The following is a 13,299-nucleotide window of genomic DNA, read 5'->3' as shown; positions in this document are numbered from 1 at the left end:
ATTCTGTTCTGTTGGCTTAATTTTGGCACACGGGGCCGTGTGTTTGACAGGACGGGTCAGGCATCAGTGACCTGACTGATTAAATTTAAACTGATGAATAATTAAACCAGCCTGTCATAAAGGCAGAGATCATATAAGACTTGTACTGAATGTTTTGACGGTGATACATGAAGTGTCTCTATTTCCATAATATATGAGAAAAAGAATTGGATTTTATAAAATGATTAGCGAGTTGAAGTTGAAATAAAGGTGCTAAAAGAGGCTCATACATACTTCAGTTGGTAGAATTCGGACATTTAAATAGAACAATGTCTCTGTCATATACTTTTATTGGTAGAATCATAGCAAAAGACAACTATAGTACTGCTGAGTATCTGAGTAAAATACAGTTTAGCGTGTACTTAGACTGGTAGGAGTATGATGGGATGTGGTCACTGGTCTCCACGGTGATCTGTTGCTGAGGTGTGTTGATATCCTGTGATGGGGCGACTGTCTGAGACGATGCATCCGTCACCACACCCTAAACACAGCACAGAATTCATTCGTTCATTCATTCATTCATCCAGTCCCCATTTACCCAGTATGTGTTTAGTAAACACATACTCATCTTAGACTGTGTGGCGTTGGTCATTTGGTCAATAGACCTGATTATGTGGTTTCTGACACTGTATGATTCACTGTTATCTATAAAGTATGTTGCATAGCTGAAAACATTAATAGTCACCATCCAGAAGTCTGAATTTCTATCTTTTCTTTTGTCCATGTTTATAGAAGACGGTACATCGTATACAGGGATTGCTTAAAAATGTGTTCCAGTACAGATTACTGATTACCTGTTAAAGCATGTCATCTGTAAATTCACCCAGAAAATTACTTAGAAATGAAGGTTCTGTTCAGGTACATTTTTTGTTCATCAAGGTACAAACAGTGTAAATGTTCCCTCAAAGTACAACAGTGGTTTTAAGGTCTGATTGTGAACCTTAAATAAGTTTTTCCAGGTGAAAAGTTCGTATTTGTACCTTTTCATAACCGAATGTTTTAAACAGAACAGTAAAATAAAAGCCTGGAGACGAGACGGGGTGTGTGGAGTCAGTTTACATTTACAGCATTTGGGAGACGCTCTTATCCAGAGCGACTTACAGTTTGATCATTTTACACAGGTAGGCGAAGGGTAGTGTTAGGAGTCTTGCCCAAGGACTCTTATTGGTATAGTGTAGGGTGTTTACCCAGGTGGGGGACTGAACCCCAGTCTATAGCGTAGAACAGTATAGCTATGCTCCCTGATTAAAGGTACTGAGATGTACCCTTGAGGGAACCACCCAAGTGACAAAAGGGGAACTGCCCCAGTGACAGTTTACTACCTTTATTTCTGAGAGTGTAGGAATACTATAACTGACCACTTATGGAAAACGTCTTTTTAAAGTCATATAAATATAAACTTAAAAAAGATGTTTTTTCAAGCGCTCTTCTGTAAAGCCAATGGTTCAATTTTGAACCATGAGTTCAAAGTTCATGCTTAAATGGTTCTTTGCATGGTGAGAAGGTTCTTCAGACTGATGGAGAATGTGCTGTAGATGGTTTTGTATAGAACCTTTTTGAAAATGGTTCTGCTATTGTTAAGATGTCAAGCTTGTAACAATAGAAGAATTCCTTTTGGTGCTACGTAGAGCCATTTTCAAAAAGGTTCTATACAGAACCATATAGAACACATTCTCCATCAGTCTGAATAATCCTTAAAGAACCATCTTTTTTTTTTTAAGTGTGTAACTTGCAAGTGTGTTCCAACAGGATGTTTTTGAAAAAGGCAAACAGAAAAGCTGCATTAATGTAGGCTAATGGTTCTAAGGCTGGGCGTTCACTACACAACCTTTAAGATTTCTAAAACTGAGAGCATCACAAACTTAACGTCAGTTTGTCTTGTCTTTTTGTCGTGAGGCGCTCAGACTAGACAACAAGGTAAAGAGGGAGAATAACACATAACGAGTTTGGGCTACAAATAACTCCCTCAGATCACACGACACAGACAGAGCTGAACCTACTGGACCTGTTTCTGCTTTTATGCGCAGTGAAAGTGTAAACTGGGAATTAATATAAGCTGATCTGGATCAACATTATAATCATGATATCGGCTCTTATCTGCCTGTGTTTTACCTGCATCTCCTCTGTCTCCAAGCTCCGCTGTTCATGCCTGTTTCTCCTTTCTTCCAGCTCTCTGATTGGCTGTTTGAATCACTCGTTGAGTAAATCTCTGACCTTCTCACACTGCTGGACTCGTGAACATTTTGAGACGTAAATGTCAAACATGTCTGATAATATCGGAGAGTCTCTGATCACTTCAGAGTTCGACTGGAGATCTAAAGATTCACTCGTTTCTCCTCTCACACTACAGATCATCCACACCGTCAGTCACTTCCAGTCGAGTTTCCGACCTGAAAAATTGCTTCAGATTGTGAAAATTTGTTGCAAGGGGCAAATCATGTCTTGGCTGATCTGCTACATTTAGGGTAATGAGGGGGAAACTGGATAAAAACTGGATAAATTTGCTTTTGTGTTGAACTCGCGCTTAAATTCCGAATGGTGTGTGTTTTGTGTGACTAAACTGAGCGAGCAGTGTGTGTGTGTGTGTGTGTGTGTGTGTGTTACCTCTACAGACAGAGCAGACGGAGGTACAGGAGTGAACGGGGGGATGTATGTTCCTTGCATAGGAGCCACAGAGGCAGCTGCAGCTGTCATATACTGAAACACAGACAGATGAGCGTTAGAGCAAAGTTCACCCTCAGTGCAATAAACATCTATCTTTCTATCTATCTATCTATCTATCTATCTATCTGTTTAAAGATATTAGGTGCAGTTCTGTTGTGGTCCTGTAGGGGGCAGTGTGAGAGTGAGAGAGTACAGTTATTAGGTTATCACTCACACTCACTGCTGTGAAAAAGAGTGGAGGAACGACAGGCCGACTGAAACATTCAACACCCTCTCTCTCTCACACAGATACAGACACACTGGATCAGATGGTTAGAAGAGAATCTCACTACTGTATCTGCTGTGTCTGATCCACTCGCACCAGTACAACACACACTAACACACCACCACATCAGTGTCACTGCAGTGCTGAGAATGACCCTCCACTCAAATAATACCTGCTCTGTGGGGGTCCATGGGGGTCCTGACCACTGAAGAACAGGGTAACAAAGTATCAGAGAAACAGATGGACTACAGTCTGTAACTGTAGAACTACAGAGTGAGACTATATGGTCAGTAGAGCTGATAAAGTGGACAATGAATGTAGAAACAAGGAGGTAGACTTAATGAAGTGGGTGATCGGTTTATGTCCAACATTTTGTGTTCACCTGCTCCTCCAGTGTTTCTCCTGAAATCAAGGGCATTAATAATGAGTTTGTGCTGCAGTAACAGCCTCTACTCTTCTGGGAAGGCTTTACACCAGATGTTGGAACATTGCTGTGAGGATTTGACTGAGCATTAGTGAGGTCGGGTAGTGATGTTGGATGGTCAGTTCTGGATCACTCCAACTCATCGCAAAAGTATTGGATGGAGCTCCATCACTTCTGACAACACAGTTCCACTGCTCCACAGCCCAATGGTCCAAGTTAAGTATTTCTAATAAAGTGGCCAGTCAGTGGAAGCACAAGGTTGGTGTTTCTAATAAAGTGGCCAATGAGTGGAAGCACATGATTGGTGTTTCTAATAAAGTGGCCAGTCAGTGGGAAGCACATGGTTGGTGTTTCTTATAAAGTGGCCAGTCAGTGGGAAGCACAAGGTTGGTGTTTCTAATAAAGTGGCCAGTCAGTGGGAAGCACAAGGTTGGTGTTTCTAATAAAGTGGCCAGTCAGTGGGAAGCACATGGTTGGTGTTTCTAATAAAGTGGCCAGTCAGTGGGAAGCACATGGTTGGTATTTCTAATAAAGTGGCCAGTCAGTGGGAAGCACATGGTTGGTATTTCTAATAAAGTGGCCAGTCAGTGGGAGTACAGGGTAGGTGTTTCTAATAAAGTGGCCAGTCAGTGGGAGTACAGGGTAGGTGTTTCTAATAAAGTGGCCAGTCAGTGGGAGTACAGGGTAGGTGTTTCTAATAACACAGTTCCACAGTGTTCTTTCTGTCTGTATCTGTTCCTGCTATCGGCGTGTTTCTGTTCACTTTATCTGCAGTCTGTCTCATACACACCAGGGAATCATCTATCACACCATTCTCTCTCTATCTCTCTCTCTCTCTGACCTTAAACAGTGAGCTTTAAAAATACCCAACAGGCTCTGTGCTCTGTAAGGTCTCCTACTGAACACAGTCTGAATAGAGGCAGAACACAGACTTAGTAAAGTCTGATTAAATACCAAATAAAGAGTGAAATGAGAATGAATAGAGACTAAATACATTGAAACGGCTGTGAATAGAGATTGAATAAAATCTAAATAGAGACTCCAGCAGCACTGCTGTGTCTGATCCACTCGCACCAGCGCAACACACACTAACACACCACCACCACTAAGTACAGTCAACAGTTCCTCAGACTCAGTATGGTCAATGTGTTCTCAGACTCAGTAGAGTCACTCGCTCCTCAGACTCAGTATGGTCAATGTGTTCTCAGACTCAGTATGGTCAATGTGTTCTCAGACTCAGTATGGTCAATGTGTTCTCAGACTCAGTAGAGTCACTCGCTCCTCAGACTCAGTATGGTCAATGTGTTCTCAGACTCAGTAGAGTCACTCGCTCCTCAGACTCAGTATGGTCAATGTGTTCTCAGACTCAGTAGAGTCACTCGCTCCTCAGACTCAGTATGGTCAATGTTTTCTCAGACTCAGTAGAGTCACTTGCTCCTCAGACTCAGTATGGTCAATGTGTTCTCAGACTTAGTAGAGTCACTCGCTCCTCAGACTCAGTATGGTCAATGTGTTCTCAGACTCAGTAGAGTCACTCGCTCCTCAGACTCAGTATGGTCAACATTTCCTCAGACTGTATGGGACCTTGAAGTGGTGGTTCTCAAACCAGTCTTCAGGAGCCCCAGGTAGTCTACATGTTTGCTCCAACTCCCAACACATGGGGCAGTCTCAGAGTTCCTGAGGACCAGTTTCACTAGTCTTAAAGGCACAGCGACAAAAAAAGCCTGTTGAATTCTAAGGCATCAAGTGAGGTTGGAAAATAGTGATGTAAAAATTAATTATGATCTTTTTGGTACATGAAACTACACAAATCTCGTAAGTGGACCTCATTACTCATCATCAGCCTGCATCATAATTTTCTCACGGGGCTGAAGTTCTTATTCATATCTGCAGAAAAGAAGGGGATGAGGAAAAATGAAAAACCTGACTAGGATACGCATTTAGTTTGCGGTCCATGCTGGCAGTAATCTTCAGTGATTCTGCTGTGTGAAGAGCAGCAGGCAGTAAACGTGTCAGAGTCTCTGTTTTTAACTGTACAGAGCTGCAGTTTTTCTCCAGAGAGTCGAGAGAGTCTGACACGAACCGTTTTCAGTGGCTCAGCAGCCACCATGTTAGCTGAAGTTCCTTTGTGTGTTGCTTAGTAAAGAGACTCATAATGTGTTTTTTGTAGACTTTCAGCTGATCTACTTTGTTCTTTAGTAATTATGAGTGCATTGTAGGACTGTATAATGCCCTCAAAACCTGTCTGGAATTTCATTTTATGATTCAGACTCCGAGAGACGTACTCAGCCCAAGACTGTTGAAGATCTGGACTCTATGCCGTGGTGGTCCAGTGAAAGGTCTTCAGCGTATGTTAAAGACATAGTACTGAGTACTCACACTGGCTGTGGAGCCCAGTGTTAGGTGGTTCATCTGCTGTGTTAGAGGAGATATCAGGTGTGCAGGCTGCATGGAGACCGTCGTGTGTTCCAAAGATGGAGTGATCACGGTTCCCTAAGAGAGACAAAGAGAACGAGAGAGACAGAGTAACAGTATCAGTCGTAAGAACAGGTTCTCTGCTCACTGGTGGAGCTGTGATGTATGTACTGTACATTTTCATACCTACAATCTATTTATGGATGATTCCACTGAACTGGTTCAGAATCAAAGCTGAAAACACATTTGGGACTTTAACTGATCTTAGACTTTAAACTAAAATCCTTATAGTGACCCTATAACTTAATTATGTTTATTTTATTAAAACAAATGACTGAACGTTATATTTTGTCTCTACCAAAACAATCATAATTCTACCCAAATAATTCAGGACGGACTGTTTTGGTGGAGACAATTTTAGCTAATTTTGAGCTCAAAAACACAGCCAGTACATGACCAGCAAACACAGCTTTGAACAGCTGTTCACACAGAAAATCATATTTTTTTACATTACAACACTAAAAAGTACTTAATTGCAGTTAAGTGACCAATTTTCAGACTTTGGGACACATTTACTTCTAAGTACATCTAACTGCTCACCATGTACCAGTGTTTCAACGTCACTATAAAAAAAGGATCTCTAAAAATAAAACATTGAAAAAATATAAGTATTATTTTTTCAGAGTTAGTATTTGGGACAGACTCATAGAAAGTACCCTATAAATGATAATTTTGTATATATTTAGCTTATTACTATCCCTATTTATGCCTTGGGTTTAAATAACAATCCTTGTAAATAAAGCTCTGAATACTTCGTTATTTATGTTTAATTTTTGTTTTGTTATTTTTAATTTATATCATATGATAATTTTTGTTTACTCTTGTCAGCCATCCCTTCTTTTTACCCCTACCCCTTGTTTTCGAGTGCCACCCTAGCCACTTGGAACTGAGTTACAGGGTAGTGGTTGAAATCTTGCCCTACGAAATGGGACCCTCAAATAAAACAAAAAAATCTTCAGTGATATGAAGCTGAAGTCAGATATTCAACAGCTTCTTGTTTGAATTTTCCTGTTCCACCTTAAGTGGTGCAGCAGTTGCATTCTGGCACTTCAGGCGTCAGAACTGCTGGACTATTTAAGGTGGAACGGAAAAGTTAGCTAGCTAGCTACTGAGACATTAGCATGCTATTAGTGATTTTTTATGCTTGTTATGAAGAAAAACGACCATAATACAGTGAAACGGCATTAAACTAAGAAAATACAGAGGTTATTGTCATTTTTTAACAGAGAAAATTCTCACGTTTGTGGGTTTCTTTGGTCATTAGTGCAGTCTTATAACACTGTGTTTGGTGTGAGCCTCTGAAAAACCTCTGTTTGGAGGGCCATGTTGCCCCACCACTTCACCCTACCCCTCTCTCTCAACAAGAATCAGGACACCCTACCCCTAGACGTCAACGTGCAAAACAGAGGGCTAAGGGCTAAGTGGTAGGGGCTAGGGGTGAACTGGGATTGGGCCCAAATATTATGATATTTTAGCCCACTAATGGTCACATGACACTGTTATATTGTTATGATCTATTATCTGTTTATTTCATGGCATTGTTATTATGTAGCAGGAATCTAAGTGTCAACATATTTAAAACCAATATTTTTTGTGTCAAAAAAACAGATGTGCTGTTTTTGAAAACTGAAACTTTTTTGGGGGGGCAAAATTTTGATGCACCCCTGAATGACACCATAATTGCTGACAAAATTACAGCACAGTTATAGTTAAATACAGTTTATTACAAAACCACAATTAATGAATTAGATTTTACAAACTTATATATTACTCAACAGTACATACTTATAACAGCTTTGAACTTCAAAGGGAGAGAAAAGGAAAGAGAGACAGAGAGAGAGAGAGAGATAGAGAGACTCATTATTACAGAGTAAAGTGCTTCACCACAATCCAAAAGCCACTAAAAACTGTTCCTCTCATTATACTAATCATAATGATACGCAGAACACAGTCATACTCATAGAAACTGTCTGCTGCGGTAAACAGTCTGTTGTGCTGTCTTGTGTGTTTGTATTATAAATTGATTTTCCGATATGCTCTGGCTGCTCGGGCTCCTGTTCCTCCATCATTTCTAAAAATATACCAGAATAAAAGTCCTCTCCAGGCTGTAAACAAGCTCTGTCATATTCACTGACAGTCTGACTGATGCTTTCAGACTGGAATAAGAAAATATCCCAAATCCCCACAGCGCTCGGACATGAAGCAGCTACCGTCAGCTTAAAAGCGCTGTGAAACAATGTAGGCACATAAACATTAGAGTACATGGGCTTAAAATGACCATAGATTTATTTACTGCAAAATAACTACAGTGGAGTTTAATTTATCAAAGCTCACAAATGTGCTATTCCATATCTACCATTGTGAGGTTGTACAAACTTCACATAACTCTACATAAAACATTTCTCATTAGGCTGAATGAATAACCGACTCTAAATGTAGGTATTGTGATATAAACTGAGTCTGTTCTACAGTTTCTCATTAGGCTGAATGAATAACCGACTCTAAATGTAGGTATTGTGATATAAACTGAGTCTGTTCTACAGTTTCTCATTAGGCTGAATGAATAACTCACTCTAAATGTAGGTATTGTGATATAAACTGAGTCTGTTCTACAGTTTCTCATTAGGCTGAATGAATGACCGACTCTAAATGTAGGTATTGTGATATAAACTGAGTCTGTTCTACAGTTTCTCATTAGGCTGAATGAATGACCGACTCTAAATGTAGGTATTGTGATATAAACTGAGTCTGTTCTACAGTTTCTCATTAGGCTGAATGAATAACCGACTCTAAATGTAGGTATTGTGATATAAACTGAGTCTGTTCTACAGTTTCTCATTAGGCTGAATGAATAACCGACTCTAAATGTAGGTATTGTGATATAAACTGAGTCTGTTCTACAGTTTCTCATTAGGGTGAATGAATAACCGACTCTTAATGTAGGTATTGTGATATAAACTGAGTCTGTTCTACAGTTTCTCATTAGGGTGAATGAATAACCGACTCTTAATGTAGGTATTGTGATATAAACTGAGTCTGTTCTACAGTTTCTCATTAGGCTGAATGAATAACTCACTCTAAATGTAGGTATTGTGATATAAACTGAGTCTGTTCTACAGTTTCTCATTAGGCTGAATGAATAACTCACTCTAAATGTAGGTATTGTGATATAAACTGAGTCTGTTCTACAGTTTCTCATTAGGCTGAATGAATAACTCACTCTAAATGTAGGTATTGTGATATAAACTGAGTCTGTTCTACAGTTTCTCATTAGGCTGAATGAATAACCGACTCTAAATGTAGGTATTGTGATATAAACTGAGTCTGTTCTACAGTTTCTCATTAGGCTGAATGAATAACCGACTCTAAATGTAGGTATTGTGATATAAACTGAGTCTGTTCTACAGTTTCTCATTAGGCTGAATGAATAACCGACTCTAAATGTAGGTATTGTGATATAAACTGAGTCTGTTCTACAGTTTCTCATTAGGCTGAATGAATAACCGACTCTAAATGTAGGTATTGTGATATAAACTGAGTCTGTTCTACAGTTTCTCATTAGGCTGAATGAATAACCGACTCTAAATGTAGGTATTGTGATATAAACTGAGTCTGTTCTACAGTTTCAGACTTTTACCATCACAAGAACTTCTCAACGTTTAAATAATAAATTATAATGTTACAACAACAAATTCATGCCTTTGTCTCCAGCAGGCTGGACTACTGCAGTGGTCTCTTTACTGGCCTTCCCAAAACCCCAGTCAGTCAGCTACAGGTCATTCAAAACACAGCTGCTAGAATGCTTACAAGAACTAACAGATCTGAGCACATCACTCTAATCCTCAAGTCACTGACAACCAACTAGGTACAGAATTGACTTTAAAGTGGTTCGAATTGTATATAAATCTCTGACTGGCCTTGGACCAAAACACACTGCTGATCTGCTTGAAGTAAATGAACCCAGTGAGCCTCTCTGATCACTCAGGACCGGTCAGTTAGTAGAACCCAGAATCAGAACCAAAAAGGGTGAAGTGGTATTCAGTCTCTATGCTGCCACTTGCTGGAACAAACTCCCAGATGATGTCAGATATGCTCCAGATACATCCATCTTTACGTCCAGATTAAAGACATTCTTTTTTTCTTGTGCCTTTGTTTAGCACTACACTGTACCCTAATCACTACTTCAATTTCGTTTAATCCCTTATGTTACTTGCTATTATTTTGTCTTTTATATTTAGCATTTATTTTATTGCCTATCTTTAGTACTATTATTCTTTTTGTAACTACCTTTGCAAATGCACTGTTAGATCTCAGGATTCCATAAGCTTTAATATTATTTAATACTTTTTTCTGTTTTTCTGCTTAAGTACTTTGTCTTCATTTTCCTTTTGATGTTCCTTTTGCTTTTATTTACGTAAAGCACATTGAATTGCCGGTAACACTTTATTTGAAGGCTACCTACGTCATGACACATGCATAAGCACGGAATAACATATTCATGAAGCAGTACTTGAGTGTTTATAAACATCTTATGCCAGTAATTGAGATACCACCCATATGGTGAAATAAATGACATTGCATTGACATAATGGTTTTGTACTTTACCTCATGTAAAACTATGCAGGACTGCTAGAAATGTCTAAACTAGACCTTCTAAGTTCTATTACTTGGGAATGATGCTTCATAATAGTGTTATAAATGAAACAAAATGTTCTTCACTTTAGTTTGAGGTCCCTTATGTAAGTGCAGTCGCATTTACTTCATAGAACATCTTACTTCATCTTGCGGTAACTAGCATAAGCTGGACATAATTATAAAGTAATATTTGAATATTTATGTTATTCAGTGCTTATGAACATGTTATGTAGTCCCTATGTAGGTAGCCTTCAAATCAAGTGTTGAATTGATTTGTGTATGAAATGTGCTGTTGTTGGAACAAAGCCTCATATCTCCAAAATGGTAACTTTACAGGAACGTACTTTACTTTAAATGTAAGTCAATGGAACCAGACTTTTTTACAGTCTTTTTTGGGACATTTCTTTGGTCTTTTTTTGGTCCAATCATCATGAAATTTACGCACAATGTAAAGGGCAGCAGGGATTTTCAAATTATGTCAAAAACTGAAAAACAACAAAAATGGAGATGATAGGTTTTGTTTCGACCTCAGCGAAATGTAAATACATATTAACACAGCTTTCAACCAAAATGATTCATGGTTTAGAAACTGCAGATAATACACATTCAAAGTGTTGCTATAATTCAATCTTTATTTACATTTTTTTTTACGCTTTTTGGCAAAGTACACGTCAGCGACATGTGATGTGTTTCCAATGGCTGTGACAGAAATTGACTTTAATTTAAAATTAGTTTGAAACTTAAAAAAAAAGCTTCTTGTTGACCTGTAGTGCACAAAGCAGCATGGTGCATAACAATGCAAATTTCAAAAACTTAAATAAAAAAAAAATTGCTTGACGAAAGCTATTAAAAGATCAATTACTTTATTTGATAATTATCAATCTCTGGGGCACATCAGTCATTTCACAGGTCAAATGAAAGGTTAAAGGTAAGAAGTTCTAGGTCACTCACAGTCGGTTGCATAACATACTGCTGATGAGGCATCCATGACGTACTCTGAACCTGCAGAGAGAACAATGAGGATTTTAATTTCTAAATATATATTTTGATGTGTGAATTATTCTGAGACTCCTCTCTGCCTAATGAGCTAAAACAAAATCCCTTAAAATGTGCAGAGAACAAAACATGATTATTATGATTATATAAATTAATATTTATTTCTAGATATGTATTAGTACTTAATTTGCTACTAACAAATGCATACTAATTTTAACATTATTATATAACATCAGAGATAAAGTCAGAGAGGAACACTCAGGGCCTTGATGATTTATGTGAAATAAAAACACTATAGAACATAATAGAACCATGATGTTTGTTGTTTTTAAACTCTGTAAGTGTTGTGGGAATGCACTTACATCATTCTTAAATTTTGGCTGGAAACTAATTCTTTAAAAACTCCAAATAATATCAAAAATGTATCCAATCATAATTGTTTTCTCTGTGCTATATAGGTAAATTCAGCTCAGTGAGCTCTCCCATTGGTTAGGACCTCAGGAGCTGGACTGAAGGCCTTACATGTTAGACTACACTCTGACTGGACTCATGATGCTTGTTGCCATGGTAACATCTACATTAAGTGGTTCTCTACACATGCACATAATTTTGGATCTGATTGCTTGTAGTGTGAATGTAAACAGAGATTATCCATCAGACTGTTGAGTAGAGTGAGAATATAAACACCTCAGTCTTAATCTATTATCAGAATGAGTTCAGTCACACACACCTTTTAAGCCGCTTATCCTTCTGGGTCGTGGGGGGAGCTGGAGCCTATAACAGAAGTCATTGGGTGGAAGGCAGGATACACCCTGGACAGGTCACCAGTCCATCACAGGGCAGACACACAGACATTCACACACATTCTCCCCTAGGGGCAATTTAGCATGTCCAATTAGCCTGACTGCAAGTCTTTGGACTGTGGGAGGAAAACCATGCAGACATGGGGAGAACATGCAAACTCCACACAGAAAGGACCCTGGTCACCCGGCCATGGAAACGAACCCAGGCCCTTCTTGCTGGGAGGCGACAGTGCTACCCACTGTGGCAGTGTTGGAATCAGGATTAGGTTAAGGGCTGGATCCAACAGAATCTAATACATTCAAGTTCAGTTCAGTGACCAAAAGTTCATTAGCCCCAAAACAAACATACCATCTAATATCATTAGAGAGCAACTCTGTTCACCACAATCTAAACACATTCAGCTGTTTCTCTTACTCTAAACCATAATGACACAAAGCATAATCATACTCATAAAAACTGTCTGCTGCAGAAAAGCTTGAATTCCATTCTTTAATACATGTGTGTGTGTGTCTGTGTGTGTGTTTGTCTGAATTATAAATCAATTGATGTGAAACAGTGTAAACAGACATTGTGTGTTTGACCTTTATTGGCAAATCAATCTCTAGAATTCAAACAAACACAGCGTCCAATATAGAACATATAATAATGCTGGGGTCACCACCCAACTGTTTATTCTATAAATGCTGTGAGACCCCAATGCCAGGCTTCAGTTCAGGGTTATGCATAGGTTGCATTATTCAAAAGTGAAGGTGCACAGAATCAAACCAAATGTCTGATCACTCTGTGACGATGCTTGGGGTTCTCTTTAGTACATATGTTTTGGTTCTGTCCAAAAGTGTGCACCAGAAATATCCACACAAGTTCATGTATTGTGTCTCTAAGGCAGGAATAGAATCTCTGAGGTGTGAGTCCAAGTTGAGTCTTGAGTCTTTGAGGTGCAAATCTGAACCTTGTGTCTCTGAGGTGTGAGTCTGAGTCAAGTCTTGTGTCTTTGAGT

The 13,299-nt window shown here is 38.9% G+C and overlaps 1 protein-coding gene across 1 annotated transcript in view; it reads right to left on the bottom strand.

Moving 5' to 3' along the window:
• The window catches only part of LOC118826568 (RNA-binding motif, single-stranded-interacting protein 3-like), a 115,588-nt gene continuing 102,289 nt past the window's right edge, over positions 1-13,299 (bottom strand). Inside the window, exons 10-13 of the mRNA XM_036597572.1 lie at positions 11,454-11,504; positions 5,772-5,885; positions 2,644-2,736; positions 1-520 (exon numbers count right to left, since the gene is read on the bottom strand). Coding sequence (XP_036453465.1) covers positions 356-520; positions 2,644-2,736; positions 5,772-5,885; positions 11,454-11,504 — 423 coding nt within the window. The 3' untranslated portion in view covers positions 1-355. The remainder of the gene's footprint in view (positions 521-2,643; positions 2,737-5,771; positions 5,886-11,453; positions 11,505-13,299) is intronic.

The sequence above is a fragment of the Colossoma macropomum genome, unplaced genomic scaffold (assembly GCF_904425465.1).
Source record: "Colossoma macropomum unplaced genomic scaffold, Colossoma_macropomum, whole genome shotgun sequence".
Taxonomy (NCBI): domain Eukaryota; kingdom Metazoa; phylum Chordata; class Actinopteri; order Characiformes; family Serrasalmidae; genus Colossoma; species Colossoma macropomum.
This window is presented reverse-complemented; position numbering and strand designations above follow the sequence as displayed.